We start from the raw sequence: 20,000 nt of genomic DNA, 5'->3' as shown, positions 1-20,000 counted from the left end.
TGGTTACAAGAAGGAAACGCTGTCTGAACACATGCTGAAATAGACAAAACATGTCTCGTTTTTCAAAATCACACACACACTCGCACAGACACACACACCACAAAATAACATAAACAAACAAGACATCTCATTGCACTGTATGTGTCTGTAACATTGGCGCATTAGTATTATTTTAGCCTTTGCAACCAAAATATATACAGATTGTACAAAGTTTAAATTTATATCAACTAATACCTTCAAAAGTGATTTTTTAAATCAACAGCAACAATGTGTCATTAGATAAGTTTGACTATTTGAACAAAGTGTATTGTCTTGTTGTTTTTGCTGCATGAGAATTTGTTACAATATATTGAGTTCAGGGTTGCAATTTTTGTGCATTTTCCTTAACCAGTAGTTGAAAATACTAACAACTGATTAATCATCAATAACTAACAAATGAAAAATAAATAATTTAAAATTATTTATCTTGTAGGTCACACTTTATTTTACAGTGCACTAGTAGACCTAACAAGCAGTACTTTGCATGAATATGCTCTTTATTAGACAGTATTAGACCCTTCATTAGAAGGTAATTAGGGGCACATTACAACAGACCTTTACTGTAAACTAAAGTGAAATAACATATCTGCTATTTCCCTGTGTATTAAGAATGTAATGTATGAGAATATAGAATGTATGTAAACCAGAACTAAGAGAAAGAAGAATATTTTGTCAATGGGTTACTGCACAGACTTTTAAAAACTTTAGAAGAAGCAAGCATTGATCTTGGCTACTCTGCCATTTCTATGGGACCAAAAGAAGAAGCTGTGTCTCAACAAGCAGATATGTGACTTCACTTTAGTTTACAGTGAAGTCCTGTTGTAATGTGTCTCTAATTACCCTCTAATAAGATCTAATAAAGGTCTAATAAAGCGTCTAATACTGTCTGGTGGAGAAAATTTTATCTCTAATTTTTATCTAATTCAATTGTTACATCTTATTAGAGTACTGTAAAATAAAGGGCAACCTATTTGAATTTGCATACTGCACTGCATTCATCTGGGCTACTTACGGGCCTTTTGACGGGCAGGGATGCCAGAGCCACTGGATGTGTGGAGGAGGGACGCCGTGGGATGTGCAGTGGAGGCCTTGTCTGCTCCCCTGTGGCACTGAGCCCGGGTCCTGCAACGACACGGCTTTCTCCCCTATCTGAGGACTCACTGTCAGACAAGAAGCCCACACAAACACACAGACACACGCACGGACACACACAGGTACGAGACCAAAGTTACATCACCGTGGGGAGTCTAAGACAGAGCTGAAGGTGGTTGCTGGGTGGAGAATTTAAACAGGGTTTCTCACCATTGACCACGAGCGTGAGCGTGAGATTCTGGTAGAGTCCATGTTCCGGGGTTTGTACCAGGACAGTGTACTTCCCAGCATCCTCTTCTGCTACATCCCGGATCACCAGGGAATTCCCCTCCATGTGGTATCTGGAGCATTGGTCTGCTGCCACCATGCCGTCCTTCAACCTGAAAAAGGCATGAGCAAAGTTTTGGTAAGGAGAGTCCAAATCACTTTCCTTCCTAAACTAAGGCTGGGGAGCACCAACAAGGATTAACTTTTAAATCTGATGAAGATCATGGCTTAACTTTAAATTTATGTTCCACCAAACTTTAAACCTTTATCAAAATTGAGAAAGATTCAGTATCTTATTAACTTAAATTCTGTTGCACCAGAACTCCAATTTAAAATGTGATCTAGTATTAACTTTAAACTTACACTTGAAGAGGTTTAATTTTTAAAATGTCTACTTGACTTTTATGATATGCATCTTCTGTCTTTCACTAACATTAGCTGATCCATTAAAATAGTCTGCCAATTCCTGGCAGGCAGTTTCTTTTGCCTTGCTGTAGTGTTGTCCATTCTATCTTTATTTATTTGTCATATTGCTCCATTAATTCAGCCAATAAGTTTTTCTCAAAGAGGAGAAATTTGCGTTTCTCTACCAAGCCACCATGAGTAGATTAACAAGGTTAACTAACTTTTTAGCTAGCTAGCAACAATGTAACATTTTCTCAACTCTTTCGCTGCCAAAAATCCCTTACCTAGGTAGCAAACAATTTAATGTTTTTTTAATCGCTTTTTATCTAGGTAGCAAACAATATAATGATTTTTTTTAACCTTTTAGCTGGCTAGAAAACAATGTAGCATTCTGTAAACTTTTTAGCTAGCTAGCTAGCTAGCACACAATGGAACATTTTGTTGACCTTTAAGCTAGCTAAGAAACAAGGTAGCATTTTGTGAACATTTTAGCTAGCTAAAAAAAACTTAGTTTGGATTTACTAAGCAGAGTTAAATTCTTAATTGTGTAACAGATCTCTGCTTAATTTTAAATCCAGATGTACTCATTTTAAACCTAGTTTTGCTTAACTCTGATTAGAACTGGTCTTAGATTAAAATATTCTTTGTTGGTGCAAATCAGACCAAAGCTTTAAGGAGAGTTAAAAAGTTATTTGGAATTATAAAAATATGTGCGTTCCATTTCATCATTTAATATGATAAATAACGTGGGGGTGCTCAGACAGTCACCATCATCAGCATCATCATTCCAAGGAAATGGTGTTGAGAAAGTTTGCCATAGACTAAAATAGTTTGAAAGATGGCCTTGACAATATTACGTAAGGCAGTGAAAAGGTCAAGACTCAAAACTCTAGAGGGATTCAAATAGGCCTCTTAGGTGTGATTTCAGAGATAAAAGGGATTTCTTACCAGATGACTTCAGGGGCGGGGAAAGCTCGTAGTCTGGGAGTGATTCTGTAAGATTTCTGTCCTGCCTGTACCTCCATCACAGATCCATTTCTGGACTTCAGGCGAATAAATGGACGGTCTGAAATTGCATGCACGTATTTGTAGAAGATTAAGAAACCAAATGGAGAAGTTCCATTACTGTTGTGAAATTCATCTGCCAATCATAGGCAGTGACTGGTTTAGCAAAAAATAGTAGTTGAAGAAATTCAAAGACATATCATGTCATCAGTCATTATGAAACTATGAATACGTGATCTGTCTATATGTCTCCGGTTGATAAATCTAAATGACAGGGAGTTTGGGAGGAAGACACTCACCATAGACAGTAACAGTGACTTTCTGTTGCTTGGTATTTTCACCACTGGTGACACGACATGTGTACAGGCCACGGTCTGAACGCTGGAGCTTCGGGATGGTCAGAATATTGTAGAACAACATGTGCAATCGGTGTTTCAGGATCCTCTTGGAAGTGGAGCCGGTGTTGTTATTCTGAAGGTGGAGAGGGAGGAAGAGTCATAGAATTAACAAAGAAGGCTTACCTGTGCTCACTTGCCCTTAAAAGGATAGTTTGGATAACTTGAAGAAGGTTGTTTGAGGTATTTATCAGTAATCAGCGTATTAACTGCAGTAGATGGCGGCTGACATGTCCCAAGTTTGAAGAAGCAGAGAGAAGCACCAGCACAGATCAGCAGCAAAATTTATTTTAGCCACCTAAAAAAATCAACATCATTCAGGTGCATGCTATATTTAGAATATCCTCACTGTTTTACCGTGCTTTAAGACTTTTCCAATGAGAAAGAATTGTTCTATAAGCCAAATATCATGCATCATCTTGATCGAGCCACCAGACTCCTTTGGCAAAAACAGTAATTTTATCTAGCAGAGCACAGGAGCTGCTGGTCTACTGGTGCCTCAATCAGTTAATTTGTTTGTGTTATTATGTAACTTCTGTGTTTCAGTGGGTTAGTTCAGATTAATCAAAGTCACAAACTAACAGAAAACAAACTACCCGACTGAGACCAACAGCTCCTCTTGTTCTACAAATGATGTTTTTGGAGTCTGGTAGCTTAGGAAAAAATTATATTTAGCATATATATAAGCAGTTTCCTGTCAGAAAAGGCTGTCTGACAACAAGGTTGAGTGGTGAAAACATTCTAAATATAGCGTACACTTAAACTGATATTGATATTTTAAGCAGAACATTGCTTAGCTTCCTACACGAATACTCCTGCTGCTCCTCATCCTGTCAGCTGCAGAATATCCGAATTATCTCTTAAACATTTAACAAGTTAAAATGACAGGAAGTTTCACCTTACACAGCATCTTTTTTAAGGCTGGGATGTTTACACGCTGCACCTGGGAAAATAGAACTAATTTCCTAAACTTCTGCTTTTTAAAGTATCATTTATTTTTTACTTATGGAATAAGGTACCATTTTCTAACCAGGTATACTTGTAAAGGGTTTTTTAATCACATGCTTTATGAATAATTAATAAGTGATTAATTCTTCATAGATCAGTAACAGAGCATCTGGAAAAATCAATGCAATCCACCTTTACTGAACTCTTCAATTCAAGGATTCCAAGTGACCAAGTCGCCTATGTTGCATGTCACCCTCTCACTCTATCCCCATATCTCCTATCTGTCAAAAAAGCTAAATTAATGAATAAAACAAGAAAAAGGGTAGTGGAAAGAGGGAGAAAAGCCAACAAAGCATCTGAACCATAATCCACTAACATGTTGCAAATTTCTGCACTCTAGTTGGTGTGTATGGTTTTTATCTCAAGCTTTTCAATTTTTAACATTTGGATGGGGTAGGTTGGTGATGGGTTTGAAAGTCTTTTTTTTTTTTTTTTTTACCCATGTCCATTACTGACATAATATATTTATATTTTACACCAGACAGTCAGAAACCCACTGGCATGTACTAATGATTTACTTAACTGTCTGTTAAGGAATGGGGAAGTCCTGAATTAATTATTTTTTTTTAACTGCAATGATCTATCAAGTCCAGGGTTGAACAAAGAAAGGCTGCAAAGCATTTTTTCACAACCTGAAGACTAAAGAAATGTTTTTATAAATAACCTTTATATCTACTTTAAAATATCATTAAAATAACAGGGACTTTTACCAGTCGGCCAGCTTGCCATCACACTTCAGATCACACTGACTTGAGAGGTGTACTGCTGTCTGAGAGTAACAGAATTATACCCTCCAGCCCGGTCTCTGTCAAAGGTCATTTGTCAGCTAAACCCGTGCTTCTCCGCTTCATACAAAGTCTCCGCGGACTTTAATGTAGGTCTGACCTTTCCGGGGTAGTCCCAGGTGATGTTGACTCTGGTGTTCAATTCCCCAGTGGCAGTGCAGTTCAAGACCAGTCTCTCTCCCTTCAGAGCCTGCACAGGTCCACTGCTGTTCAGATACACCTCCATGATGTTACTCACTGTGATGAGAAAGAAAAATGCGGGAATTCATATAGAGAATTTAGAGTGGACAGGGTTTTACATTAAAACAATTAAAATGAATGAACGTACTGCTGACCTGGTCTGTGTACAAAGTATATACGTGACTTGTGTGTGACGCCATCAATGACTGTCTGGCAGTAGAAGAGGCCAATGTAAAAGAAGGTGGGTGTTCGGATGGTGAAGCCTTGTTTGCGCTTCCAGATAATGTTCCTCTGGTCTGGACTCAGGCTGTGGTTGGGGAACTGTGGGAGGAAGGAGGAGAGGACAACACCCATCAAATATTTCAGTGCACCAAAACCATGAGAACAGCTGCAATTACACATTTTAACCTCAAATGAAATTTCACGTACAAGGGCAGAGATTAGAGAAGTACAGTCATAACTACAAGGAACCACAAAAAATGAGTCATTTTGGGTCTTAAACCATAGAAAAATTGCGAAATCGCAATGTGATGTGCACACTGTAATAATAGACAGGAGGAAACAGTGGTCTTTGGCATGTGCATTATATTTGCTGCCAAAGACAAAATAAATCCCAAGACATTTTGACTCTGTTGATTAAAGTCCAGTGCTGATTTTAATGATCTTGTAAAACGACAAAAAATATGTGCTCTGAGTCATCACACTACAGAAACTTGTTATTAACCACTCAACCAAATTTGAATGATTAAAAAATTGCTAAGGGTCTCAAAATCATGAAAAAATGGGCAGTGTTCTTCTTTGAGCCACCAGAGCCAGAGTACAGTGGCAGGATGGTATGTTTTTTTCTTCTGTGTCGGGTCGTTGGAACGGCTGGGCTGATTTGGACCGACAGAGTCACTGAGGTGCGTTTGTTACTGACCTTTATGGAGGGTGAGGTGGTATCGTTTGTGTGTCAGTTTTTGGGGCTCATATGGTGTAGGGGGACCATGGCTCCAGCACGTCACCGAGCCATGTTTCAGGTCTTTCAAGGTCTAACTCCACAATTCAGGACTGCACAGTTCTTAGTCTTTACAACTGTTTTCAGCAACTATTTACCAACATGTATGTAATGTGCTTAGAAGAATATTCACACAATATTTAAGTCTTTCGGGGTAAGTTTAAGTCAAACCTCAAGTATTTTTTTTAATTCCACCTGCATCTACTCATAAAGATCATGTGATATGATTGAAAGCTCCAGAAAAGCTACTAAAGGGACATTTAAAATTTAAGTCTCAAGTCCAAGGCGCAAGTCTGTATTAAAAAAAAATGCAAGTCGACTGAAGCTCTGTAAATACAAAAGAATTTTAAATGACACATTATTTGAAGATTTTTCTCTAAAAGCTGTATTTTGTATTTTTACATTTCTAAGGCCAAGTCTTTTTAATCCCCAGGTCTATTAATAAATATTCAAAGCGTGTTACTATGCAGTGCTTGTCTGATGATATTTCACTTATTTGGCGCCAAATCAAAACTTTTGTTGATATCTGATATGCCGCTATTGTCAAGCTCATTTTGGTCCATTGCAGATGCCAACGTCTACATGTATGTTTTTTTACACTCAGTTGCAGAGAACATCAGGTCTCTTCTATAATGGAATTAACACATTATTACACCCATTGTTATTATGACTCTTACTGGCCCACGAGCAGAAGCAGACATAAAAAACAATGTACACATTCACTGAACAAAATATGAACACTACTGCAACGAATTTGTTGGAATGACGGCTCATAAGATGTTAAATTAAATTTGTGGTGTTGAAAGGATGTGATTTGGCTTCTCCTCACATGACCGACGTGAAGCAATTATTGCAAATAGCAACTTTGTTATCCATTTCGGAAATTTTAAGAAAACACAGACACAGCTCGTGCACATAATTAAAGCCACCTTATCAGCCTGTCATTTCAGCAGAAAATTTCTACGACATTTTATATTAAAGCTTTTTAATGGCCGATACCAATCTTATCATGCAACCCTAGTAAAACTGTCAAAAGAAGCCCCGGGTGATAGTGTGTTGGTTTTATAATTCTCAATTATCTTGACACGCACACTTGTGTAACTCTGCAACCTTGTTGTTTTCTTGGAGGCAGCCTCAAGGAAATGTTTACTAGGTTTTCTGTGACACAGTGGAAGCCTCCCACCCACTCTCAAGGGAACAGGTGGACCCCCCCACCACCACCACCATCACACACACACTTCCCCCAGTCCCGCATCTCCAGTGTGAACTGGCTGATATCCCCCCTCCCAGAGTGAGGTGACCCTCTCAGACGCCACTGAGCTCCTCCGCCTCCCTCAGTCCTGTAAAGTAGATGTTTCCCACTCTTCCTCCCTCCTGAACCCTAACACCCTGTGTCAGTGCCCCGAGTGCCCTCTCTGCCCTTCTCACACCCATCCTCCAAACCTACACGGAGAGTATGTGAAGGTGGAGGTAGAGAAACAGGAGGAGGAGCGAAGGAGTCAGGATATAAGAAACGTGACTCCAGTCCACCTCCTTGCATCCTGTTACTACAGGATATAGACATTTTGACTGGAACCCCAGGTCGACCCCATCATCCCGGACCTCCTGCTCACTTTCACAGTGAGGGTGAGAGAGCAGAGGCTCCTGGGTATTGTTCCTGGTGACAAGGGTCACATTAGAGATCCAGGCAAAGTGCAAAATCCTTTCAGGAAAAAAACACTCCAGAGGCTGTGACAGTGAGTGGATTCCTGCTTCGGAGGACGAAGTGGGAGATGAAGGAAGAGGAGGGGAGCTATTTTTAGAATAATTACCTTAGTAGCTCCAGGCATTTGTCAGGAGATGGAAGCGGGACAAAAACACATGTGTGAGTGTTGATGTCCAGTTATGTCCGTTAGAGGATCAGAATCATAGTTTGGAGAACCAGGAGGATATGTCATGCAGGGTCTGGTTTGTCCTGATGATGTTTTTGTATTTCCTGGATCCCAAATTCCAAGAATTTCAAGTTCCTCGACACTTCCTCTTTCCTCTTGTTTTTTGGGCAAGCTAGCAAGCCTGCACTATGGATAATAATGTGAGTCTGCCAGTGCACCTTCTGGTTCAAATTTGAATATCTGAACAACAATTCATGTAATTCATCCAGAGGATGATCATCCCCTGACTTTTCCTTTAGTGTCACCATTAGGTTCACATTTATAGTTACAGTGAAATGTCAACTATTGATATAAAACATATTTAATTCATGTTCCCCTCAGGATGAATTGTAATGGACAACATGACAGCTCCATAAAAGTTAAGTCAAAACATCTTGATTGCCCGCTGGTGGTGGGCTGCAGTATACATCATAAATCCCGCCTTCTCCATGTTGGCAGATGTGTCAAATTAAAACATTAAAGCACATGGCAATTTTTTTTTCTTTACTAAAGATGGTTTCTGTCATTTTAGGTAGTTCTTATCATGCTGATGTTTGCTCTGAACTGATGGGGAAGGGATAATCCAGCAAATGGTGATAATGCAAAAAGTGGCATGACTAAACGTGTGCAACGGAAGCTTATTTTTAGCTGGGTGATGAGCTGTTTTTATCTGGTGCCCTTGTCATGCATTTATTACTCAACAAGTTTGCAAGACAAGTAATCCTTTTTCGTGATCTACTTGAATCAGAAACACAAATTCAATACATTTAAATGGTACATTAAAAGAGTCCTGGCCTGGTGTGATTGACTCACTCCCTCAACATATAAGCACCTGCGTCAGATGGACATGATCCATAATGTGGCTGACCCTGCAATGTTACTGCTTTCATTACCGCATGTTCCCTGAAATATTATGAGGTAGGAAATTGAAACTGAATATCAGTCCCTGCTCCCGTTCACACATGACCAGGAATGTTTCTAAACATTTTAGGGAAAGGGGCTTAGAAGGCTTAGAAGAAGAAGAACACTAATTTGGAGGCTGCACTTTTTAAAAAAATGTGTATGGTATGATGTAGAGATGAGGAGTTTGAAAGACATGGACGTTTACCAAGCAAAGGGGCTCTAATGAAGATAAGACACACGATTTTTTAACTTTGAAAGACACAAGGGGTTAAAAGTCAGGAAATCTCTGTCACTGCTGCACCATTCTGTTTTAATCAAGTCCCCCTAATTTTATGGAACAGCAGTACTAAACTTTTAAAGTGTTCCTTTATTATATGTTTATTCTTTCTTTATGTTTTGTTCATTTGATGTAAAACCAGTGTAGTCCACAGCCTTCTGCAGGTTTTACAATTACTCTATTGTCGTTACACCACAATAAGCTTCCTACAGTGACGCACAAGCCATCATATTAATGATCAGTGTTCGTGATTAAAGAGAATGGACGGTACTTTGATCTGACGGGGCCAACAGTAGCTGCCTCTGCTTCCTCCACCAGGCAAACCAGCTGTTTAAAGCATCAGTTGGGAGAAGTTGGCAGCCGGGGTTCCTACTACAAGAAGTGGAGGGTAGGGATATGGGAAGTGGTGCTGGACAGGGGCCAATGAGGCACTCCAGACCCATGTCCTGTCTCCAGAGGTGGAAACGGTGCCAACAGGACACTGCGGGCGCCGCTCAATTGGAAAAAGTCAGTAAAGAAAGGGGCATCTTTGTCGGGAAGGTTTTGATGGCTTTGTTTCATTCACATGTAAGTGACATATATACATACAGCAACAAGCATTCATACAAAAACACACACACATATGCTGATAGCACTCTAATGCTCCTCTTTGCACTAAGTAACACTGTCCACTCAGCCCCTCACTCAGCACTCAAGCACCAACACTCACAAACATATCCGCACACACTTTCACACATATCCGCAGACGGACACAAACAAACGGACGCACACGCCACAGCGTAATGGCTGCCAAGATAAGAACAATGTGGCGAATGATCTGGAGAGGGAGAAACAACTGGACGGTGCATTGTGTGCATATGTGAGCCCTGATGGAAAAAACTGGGACAAAGTGATGATGTGGTGCAAAGAATGTGTGTGGTGTGACTGGACAGAGAGGGACGAAGGGTGACATAGACTCAACTACAGCATCTCTGCAACCAAACATGAATTAAAACACATCCAGATTGTCATTCCATTCATGTTTCCTGCACTGACCTTGACCAGCGTGGTGGTGATATTGGGGTGTGTGACCCGGCAGGGGATGACCAGCGGCTGCTTCTCCTTCATGTACAGCACATCTGGGCTCATACCCGGATGTTCCACAAATGGCTGCTGGCTGTCTGAAACCCAAACACTGCGGTCAGGGACACATATGGTACAGACAATAACCATGCAAAATAAATTCATTAACAAAGACTCCTTCTTTCTTGCACACAAACATCACATAATGTATACAACCATGTGTTCAGCTTAAAGGGTTGTTACAGACAAACATGTTTACTCACTTACCTCTAATAATAGTTTTGAGATATTTGCAGTATATTATACTTCAGAGCTGCAGCTAACAATTACATTCTTTATAAATAAATCTGCAGAAGATTTTCTTGATTAATTCATTATTAGGTTCCACTATGTAATGTCAAAATATAGTGAAAAATGCCCAACACAGCCTCTCAGGCATATTATGTCTTGTTTTCTACAAACAAGAGTTTAAAACCAAAACACAGTAAATTTGCTGTGACATAAAAGAGAGAAAAATAGAATCAATTATCAATTAATTCATTATTTCTGCCTCCAAACCAGGAGGCAGAGGTTGGTCATTCTTTCACAAGTCAAGTCCTAAACTATGAGTTTTTGAGTCATACTTAGTACCATGAGTACTGTTTGCAGGTGTTTGTTTCAGACTCAAAAACCTTCACAACTGCAGTGGGACAATCGACATGTGTAAAGATGGATGACATGACAGCACCCCAAAAGTGAAGTCAAGACATCTTGATTGCCCCCTGGTGACTGGCTGCAGTACTGGTCATAAATCCTGCCCCCCCTCCATGTTAGCAGACGGGACGAAACTAAAAAAGTTCACGTCATTTTGAGCGGTTCTTATCATGCTGGTGCTTGTGCATGTGTTGTTCAAGTACACACACACCACAAACCACACCACTCCGTTTAGTTTATTGTTCTAAGCTCTGTAATAACTGAAGGTGACTCAGCTAAGTATATCAACATTTTTATCAACTCATCGTCTTTCATCTACACTACATTGCCTGGACAAAAAAGAAGACTATGTTCAGAGGGATTTTGGTAAGAAAATCAACCTGAAACAATTAAATTGAGGGATGAAAAATAAGAGTTAAAAAAGTGAGAGTACACGTCCTCGCTTAACTGAGTAAAAAAAATGTTTTTTTTAACAATTTTTTCTGTGAACCGACCCTTTAATTTCATACAGAAACAGAAAGGAAACAAAACAATCACCTGCTTAAATGAACAAACACACAAACAAACACACACACTTCCAAGTATCAATCTCAACAACAAACAAAAACAAACAGACACACACTCCTAAACATACACACCCATTCATTGAATACCCATTCAGCAAATGACTGCCTGCAGTCAACAATAAACACACAGATTGTTTAGAAGTAATCAAACGGCCTCGCTGTGCTTTCTCCTCCCAGCTCGGCTACTGTAACAGTCCTAAAACCATTGAAAAGTTGTGGGTGTTGCTCACTGTATTGTTTGTTAGCGTAGGGTGTTATTCAAGGAAAGCAAATCTCTGAACATTCGAACAAAAGTACCCCAAGGACTAGAGGACTGAGGGCTTCCTTCTGCTGCTTTGATTCCTAATAGAGGACTCGGGGTGGGAGGCAACGTCTGAGCCGAGCTGCAGTCCAAGTCTGACGCTTAATGGACAAGGTGACCTGAGCGATTGATGGCCCCCAAGGGTCCTGTTGGCCAAACAGTAGCGTGGCCCTGTGACCCTGGCCTCCAGCCCAGCTCCGTGCCCGGCTCAACCCAGCACCGAACAGCGTCACTCTCCAGGACAGGGAGGAGTCGGCTGGGCAGACATCGTGCCTCCTCTGCCCCCTGGATACCATTGAGCCACCGGCCTTCATCTTATCCTTCTCAGCTCCTCACACACACACACACACACACCGCTGCCGCCTCCACCTTGTAGAGACACAGCGACATCCCCTCCCAGCTCAAGCCCTTCCCCTCCTCCCCCCAAGCACAGGATGTTTCAAGCAAGGCTGAGGCGAGCAGATAAGGCTGATGCCCTGGGAAACTCTGCCCAGGCCTGAGCCTTTCAGCAGCTGGGCTATTCCTGGCCCCGAGGTAGCACGTAAACGAAAGTAAAAAAGGATTTATATATAGACAACAGGGAGGTAGGCCCGGGCTGAGAAAAGTGAGGCAGGGGAGGAGGAGGAGGACAGGGGGTGAAACTGTGCCAGAGTCATCTAGAAGGATGTGTTGTTGGGACAAACAGTGTTTAGATATAATTGGCTCTCTGGCATTGGTCTGTATTTAGCACCCACCACATCCTGTTTAACCTGAGGATATAAACAGCAAGCATGACAGGGTGAAGAAGTGTGAGCGCAACAGAGTAGAGCTTGCAAGAAAGACATAAAAGAAGTTGTATTCTTGTCTTACCTGTGACATATACATAGATGGAGGTCTGTCTTTTGGTTCGATGCTGGTATCTGCAGCGAAACGCGCCGGTGTGTTGGGTCTGGCTGCGGCTCACTGTCACACGGCTGCAGTAGTGCTGGCTCGTCTTCCCACAGCGAGACTCCTCCACTCGCACCTGATCTCTGGCCAAACCTGACGGGAACGCCCACGACAGCTCCCAGCGACCCCTGGCCAAGAAAGATTGAAAGTTTGCTTAGAAAATACTTGGCAGTCTTCATGTGTGCATTCATATTCAGCTTGCATCTTATCATAGGAACTTTATCTCTTATCTAATAATTGTTTTACCATATTAAGTTGTGGGTGGGTGGAAGAGTTAAGACTCTTATATAATCTAAAGTTAAGCAGACCACTGTTGTACAATTAAAAACTAATTTCATTTTAGTATAGGCAAGTTTAGTGGTGTAAACCAAAATAACATCAAGTTTTTTCTCAATATGGAGATTTCCCCAAATTATAATAAGCAAACAAATAAAAAATCAATTCAAGGGTTGTTAGGACTTTGCAAGTATAACAGAGGGGAGCTGTTCTTTATTCCTAAATGAAACATTGCATTGACTGCTAGCTAGCTAAAAAGTTATTAAAACATTATATTGTGTGCTAGCAAGCTAAAAAGAGAGAGAGAGGAAAAAATGTTCTATTGTTTGCCAGGTAGCTAAAAAAATGTTACTTTCCTTGCTGGCTAGCTAAAAAGCTAAAACATTACACTATTTGCTAGCAGGCTAAAAAGTAAAAAATAAAAACACATTACATCGTTTGTTAGCTAGCTGAATATAATACAGTGTTAAATTGTTTTCTGGCTAGCTAAAAACAAAATATTACTTTGTTTGCTAAGTAGTTAAAAAGTTAGTTAGCCTAGTTAGCGTATTCATGACGGCTTGACAGAGAAGCTCTAATTTTTCCTCCTTGTTGACCAAATTATCAACTGGAGTGAAAAAAAAGAGAAGAGACACATCATAAAATGCAACTGAGTTGAGTTTGTCCTTTTGCTTTCTTCCAGAAAGTAAAAAAGGGTTTAAATTAAATTTAATCTAGTTTTAGGGTTAAAACAAAACTTGGGTTTAAAGAGAGATTTAAATTGAATCTTTCTTCATTTTAAGCTAGTTTAAAAGTTTCATGCAACATGGATTAATACACAAACCATTATTTAAATGGGTTTGAAAATGAATCCTTGTTGGTGCAACTCAGCCCAAGTGCCCCAATAACGATGTTATAAATAGCTTTTTTGAAACTCAAATTCCTCATGTTTTGATTTTTTCTTTTGATTTTGCCATATATTTAAAGTGGCATTGTATGAGGAACTTATCGATAGTCACTTTATTACCTACAGAAGATACACACCTCCAGTTTGGAGAAGCGGCAGGAGTTCCAGTGTAGAAAGCTAAGCAATTTATCTCTGTGGACAGGGTCAGCAACAAAACGCATTTTAGCCAACTGAAAAAGGCCAATCTAAAAAAACCACAGGAGTTGCTGCTCTGCTGCCTCGATCTGTTAGTTTGTTTGTGTTATTGCGTGACTTTGAGGTGTTCTGCAAGGTAAAATTAATTATTTCACCAGCAGAGTCTGGTTAGGTAAGTGAGTGTGATAATTAAAGCGAGTTCCCTTCAGAAAAGGCTGTCTGACAGCAAAGAAAAGCACTGGAAAAAAATTTAACGTAGCGTACACTGACCCGATATAAATTTTTTAGATGGCTCCGCGCTGATACTCCTCTCTGCTTCTCCAAACTGAAGGTGTGCTGCCTGCCATTTACTGTTGGAAGTACAATAACTACCAAGAAGTACCTCATATAAACCCACTGCAAACAATCCAAACTATCCCTTTAAGATTAACGTTTAAAGATGGGTATGTTTAAGTGTTTGTTTGCTCCACTCCAGCTCCAAACCTGTTGTCCTAATTAAGGTTCTGTGGCCTGGATCTATCTACCTGAAACTCACCTGCAGTTGAGCTGTAGTGTCTGGTTGGCGTCCAGGACCAGCTCCCGGGTTTTCACATCCAGAATTGGGACGCTGTACTTGCCCTTCTGATCTTTATCTGCAGTGGTCAGGAGAGAGAGATGAGAATGCAGAAGACAGAGTGGAAAAACTCCATCACTAAATACGTGCATTAAACTGTAGAATTGGTTGTCTAATAGAAACTATAAGGTGATAAAAGGCTTCATTCATCAATATGTGGACCTCTTCTGAGGGGTCAGAGGTCAAGGTCAGCTTGTACTACTTTAGTGTGCAGTGTTCTTTGGGAACATCTGGGCAGGATGTTTGCTCTCTGGAGTTGTGGGACTCCACTGAAAGAGAATTTCTCGTTTATTAATAAACTTATATGACAAAAATGGTGGATGCACCTTTAATTATATTCTGCTCTAATCTTATGAATGGGAGCGGCTTTTTTGTGGATCTACATGAGACCACTTTCTGAGGAAATCCTGGAGGGCAAAACACTTTACAGTGAATAAATATTTTGGACAGTTTCCGTAAGCTCTGTCCATCACAAACCGGACTAAACCAGACTCTTAACTCTCTGATTGCAGAACCGGTCTTGGTGAGTCCCAGCTCCACGGCACGTCCTCCATCCCAGGCTACGGTATCTGTGACCCTCCTCACATCTCCTCCTCGCTCAGGCCACTTGACAACTTCTGTGGAAATGCGTAAGCAGTGTCCCTCTTGTTTATCAAATAAAGGCATTTCTCCACTCCATCGCTGAGGTTTATTAATGAGAGATAAAGACGACTGTCTGTCCGCCCTTCCTTCCTCCCAACAACAGCGGAAACATCATTCAGGGAAGTCCGTCCTTCACTCTGACTGCTCCTTACAGAGTGGACAACACACAGCTCAAAACACTCTTCACATCACAACCGTCTCACTGCGCTACGAGTAGTTAAATCACTTGAGTGAGTTTATCACTAAAGTCCATTATTACCATTCATTGTCAGTATCATTGTTCCCAGTGGATGCCCCATTGAGCAGATCTAGCATTACTCACACTGCTAGCACTTCCTATACTATTTCCTTGGATTTGACAGTGTGAATAGGCAAGAAACACACACACACACACACACACACACACACACACACACACACACACACACACACACACACACACACGTGGCAGGATTAGGGAAGACGGACGGGAAATTTGGGATGTCCTCCAGGCCTTCTGGGGCCTTTTCAAAAAGCTATGAAGTGTCTAAAGGAACCGTTTCCAAATACCTCAGTTCAGTTTTCCTTTCACTTCTCCGAAGAGTAACAGAGAATTCAGCTTTTGCATCCTAAATATCACGTTTCCAAAGTCAAGAAAGGGTGAGTTATTGTTTTTGTTGGCAGGGTTCTGCATACTCATCATTACCTGAGAAAAAAATATCTGTTCTACTGACTTATCATGACTTTCAGAGGAAAGAGGAAAGAAAAACACTGTTATTCATAGAAATATGATATTCAACATGAAATCCTCCTGCACCTCTTGACCTATTTGCAATAGAAACCATATCACTGCATCTATTCTCAAGAGCCTGATTATTTCTAGAGAAACCATCTACGCATCCTCAGTTTTTCCTGAACGTTGAAGTTTCAGGCAAGTGAGCCAAAAAATGACAATAATAGATCAAAATCAAAATGTTGATGTATTATGCCATATATAGGTGTAGATTTTCTATTAAATATGTTTTCTGAAAAAAAAAAAACAGAAGTTGTCATCTTTATTAAACCAAATCATGTTAATTATCATATTTTAACATCAAGATGCGTACAATGAAGATGAATGTATAAGTATGTATAATGTACATGAATGTATGATGATGATTGCATGTTGTCTATTACGACTCTCTCCTCTCAACATTAATTTATTATCATCATAATATATTTATTGCACTTAATTTGATGTTTAATTAGTTATTTGTTGACCAATAATATTTTTTTTTTACCTCAAGTGGTAACATGCAAATTAATCTTTTTTTTCTTTAATCAAGTTAACAAGTTAGATTGATACAGTTAATTAAAAAAAATCATTCATGTGTTACCAACTGATGTATTTTTTTTTTTTTAAGTTGGTTTAATAACTCTCCTTATTTCAGTGTAGATCATTAGATTGAAAATATCTAGAATATTTTATATCTAAATTCAAAATTAGTAAAAATCTTGCCTAATTACACTACCAGGCCTTGAAGTTGTGCCCAAGTTGTCAATTTGGCCAAACAGCAGGCGATAACAGTAACAGCCTAATAAATGTGATTAAGTTTAAAATAGGTAATTAAAATGCTTTGAGTTTACTTTAAGAAAAAGTGTAAAACATGCGTATAAAATGCATATTTGCAATACATATTAAAGAATTAATTTAGCTTTAATTAAGAGATGAGATTTTAACTGACGAGAATTTTATTTTTTAAAAAACAGATTATTTGTATTAACAGAATATTTTAAATATATTTAGCTGTGAATATGAAGTTCTTAATTTGGTGATTGTTTCATTTAACAGGGAATAAATAGGTATCAGCTTTTTTCTTTGCGCCACAAATGACTTCTAAGCGACCAATAACACCCCAGAGAAATCTGTGGAGCGCATAAAAGCAACCTGCCGCCTGCTGCAGCAATAAGCACAGATTAACCCTAGTTCCTGCTCTCTGGATATTTTCCTCCAGTGGTTCATGACCCCGAGTTCATTTCTATCAGAAGTCTCATTTGGCGAACTCATCAGTCTCAGGAAACAACGCCCTGCGTGTGTCCATTCAGCCGGGGCCAAACGCACAAGGAGCCGGGCCACAGAGGTCCGCAATATCCAAACAAAAGTCCCGCAGGATGGCGCTTATCTCCCTCACTGCACTCGGTGCTAACAGAGGTTTACAAGCGCAACAGCCTCACAACACACGACCGCACCGACCGCTTAATTGACCCATAAATGAGCAGCCGCACCACAATGAAAAGGCACATGTGTGCATCTTTTGTTTTCTCACAGAGAATAGACTGAATGTTCTGCCCGGGTGATGGAGATTTTTAAAGAGCGTGACTGATGACCCTAGAGAAACTTCTAGTTTGTGGGAAATAATGTTCATAATAAAAGTCGTGCATACAGCTTACAACTTGTTCAGTCTCTTTTTCAATCCAAAGCCGTTAAAACTAAAGAAGGAACATATCCTCCGTGTAGAAAATAACTAAATAATAACTTTTATTAGATAAATAAGTTTAAACATGCGTACAGCATGCTCAGCAGCTCAGTTGTTACAGCAGGTGCTCTGTGCGCGTTCAGTACCATCAAAAATAAACTTGTTACTCACCTTTTGCCAGAACACCGTACAATCCACAAAGCAGGCAGATGAGGATAAAATTCATCATCTCTGGTCACTCCGAAGGGCTCAAATGTAAAGCATGAAACAAGTTTTATTCCTGCTCTCTTGTCTTTTTTCCCTCCAGACTTCACACGGCGCAGCGCACTTGTCTGCTGCTGATGCTCTGTGAACAGAGCTGGTTGTTGGTTTCCTGAGGAGAGCTGCGGGAGATCACGCAACAGGACACCGCGCTTGAACTCCAGTGCAACCTTTTCCCATCGTTTTGGATAGTGGCGCGGATTTATACAGTTCCCACAGTGCAGCCACCGGATAACGGACTTCCGTGACGTCCATTGACACACCCAAGGCGCGTAACAGCAGTCCCCCTTTAGTCCTCCCCAGTTGTCAAGCAAACGGTCAGTGAGGTGTTAATAAAAGTACGTTATAGAGTCCAAAATACCATTTTCTTCTTGACATGCATACGCGAAACCGTCTTCTTCTAACCTCTTATTTGCAACTCATCTAACTTTCAGAGCAGGATGGAATTACGCACCGGAGAGGATGCGCACACGGCAGCCCTGAGCTTAAATCCGTGCGTACCCTGGGGTGGCACGGGATGATCAGCACGTAGGCACCGGAGTGAACGGGTGGTGTCCTGATCAGGAACGTCACAGACACGTTTCTCCCATGTCAAACTGGCAATCTGTCCTCAAAGAAACAATAAACAAGTGTGTTCCTTGTAAGAGCATGTCACACATTCCACAACTAGAAAAATACTGATCTCACTACTTAAAGGCAGGTCACCTCGGTTTATAGGTGACTTCCTGTTCAAACTATCCTACTTAACATCATCAGATGTCTTAACAGAAGTGCTTATAGTCAGATTTTAAACACCTGTATAGGCACCTCTTTTCAGTCAAACACACCTGAGGCAGGGGAGAATTTCCATCTCAAAATTTTGCTGAGAAAAACATGCCTGTCCTGCTGCATGGGAAATTGTGTCTTTAATATAAAGGCATATAATCTGAAATATATAATCTTTAATCATTAAACAATTATGCAAACTGCGTCTTTTTAAATTCATTTGGTGTAAGGTGCAGCATCCCCTCAGGGCATAAAAGAAACTGTGGTGCAGTCTGGCCACTGGGTGGTGATGTGATGTGAGCTGAATGAGAAGGGAGAGCAGGAAAACTTTGAAAAATACTGGTGAATTATCTACTGATCATTTAATGAAGCCAAATCCCAAAAAAGTTGTAACATTGTGTAAAAATGTAAATAAAAACAAAATGCAATGATTTGCAAAAACTTTTCAACCTATATTCAATTGAATACAGCACAAAGACAAGATACTTGTTCAGATTGATAACCCATGTTTTTTGTAAATATGCACACATTCTGAATGAATGAAAAAAAGAAAAATCTCTGCAGGTAAGGGGCAGGACTGAAAACAAACACTGAACGCCCCTGACCTTTGACCCCTCAGACAGGACTGCATTAAAGCTGTATTACAATCCCATATAATTGTATAACGGATGCTACACAGTTTGTCGCTGCATCAAAAACGCATGCCAAGACTCTACTATGCAAAGTGAAAGCCATATATCAACATCCAGAAACGCTGCTGACTTCTCTGTGGTCTGAGCTCATCTGAGATGGACTGATGCAGAGTGGGAAAGTGTGCTGTTGTCTGACGAATCCACATTTCACATTTTTTTAGATTTTTACCAGCGCAAAGTTCAAAAGCCAGCATCTGTGATGGTATGAGAGTGTGTTAGTGTCCATGGCATAATGGGTAACTTGCAAATCTGTGAAGGCCACATTCGTGCTGAAAGGTGCAAACAGAATTTGGAGCAACATATGATGCAATCCAGATGACTTTTTCAAAGACGTTCTTGCTTATTTCAGCCAGACAATGCCAAGACACCTTTTGTGCTACAACAGTGTGGCTTCATAGCAAAAGAGTTCAGGTACTAGACTGA

The 20,000-nt window shown here is 40.2% G+C and overlaps 1 protein-coding gene across 1 annotated transcript in view; it reads right to left on the bottom strand.

Annotated features, from left to right (window-relative positions):
* Positions 1-18,860, bottom strand: part of flt1 (fms related receptor tyrosine kinase 1) — a 69,376-nt gene extending 50,516 nt beyond the window's left edge. Inside the window, exons 1-10 of the mRNA XM_084746922.1 lie at positions 18,031-18,860; positions 14,705-14,801; positions 12,735-12,940; positions 10,299-10,423; positions 5,332-5,497; positions 5,097-5,233; positions 3,108-3,279; positions 2,752-2,869; positions 1,342-1,511; positions 1,052-1,199 (exon numbers count right to left, since the gene is read on the bottom strand). Of these exons, the coding sequence (XP_084603048.1) occupies positions 1,052-1,199; positions 1,342-1,511; positions 2,752-2,869; positions 3,108-3,279; positions 5,097-5,233; positions 5,332-5,497; positions 10,299-10,423; positions 12,735-12,940; positions 14,705-14,801; positions 18,031-18,088 (1,397 nt within the window). The 5' untranslated portion in view covers positions 18,089-18,860. The remainder of the gene's footprint in view (positions 1-1,051; positions 1,200-1,341; positions 1,512-2,751; positions 2,870-3,107; positions 3,280-5,096; positions 5,234-5,331; positions 5,498-10,298; positions 10,424-12,734; positions 12,941-14,704; positions 14,802-18,030) is intronic.
* Between the last annotated feature and the right edge of the window lie 1,140 nt (positions 18,861-20,000).

The sequence above is a fragment of the Lutjanus erythropterus genome, chromosome 21 (assembly GCF_056507025.1).
Source record: "Lutjanus erythropterus isolate fLutEry1 chromosome 21, fLutEry1.hap2, whole genome shotgun sequence".
Lineage (NCBI taxonomy): Eukaryota > Metazoa > Chordata > Actinopteri > Lutjaniformes > Lutjanidae > Lutjanus > Lutjanus erythropterus.
The sequence above is the reverse complement of the archived record's forward strand: the minus strand, read 5'-3'. Positions and strand labels throughout refer to the sequence as shown.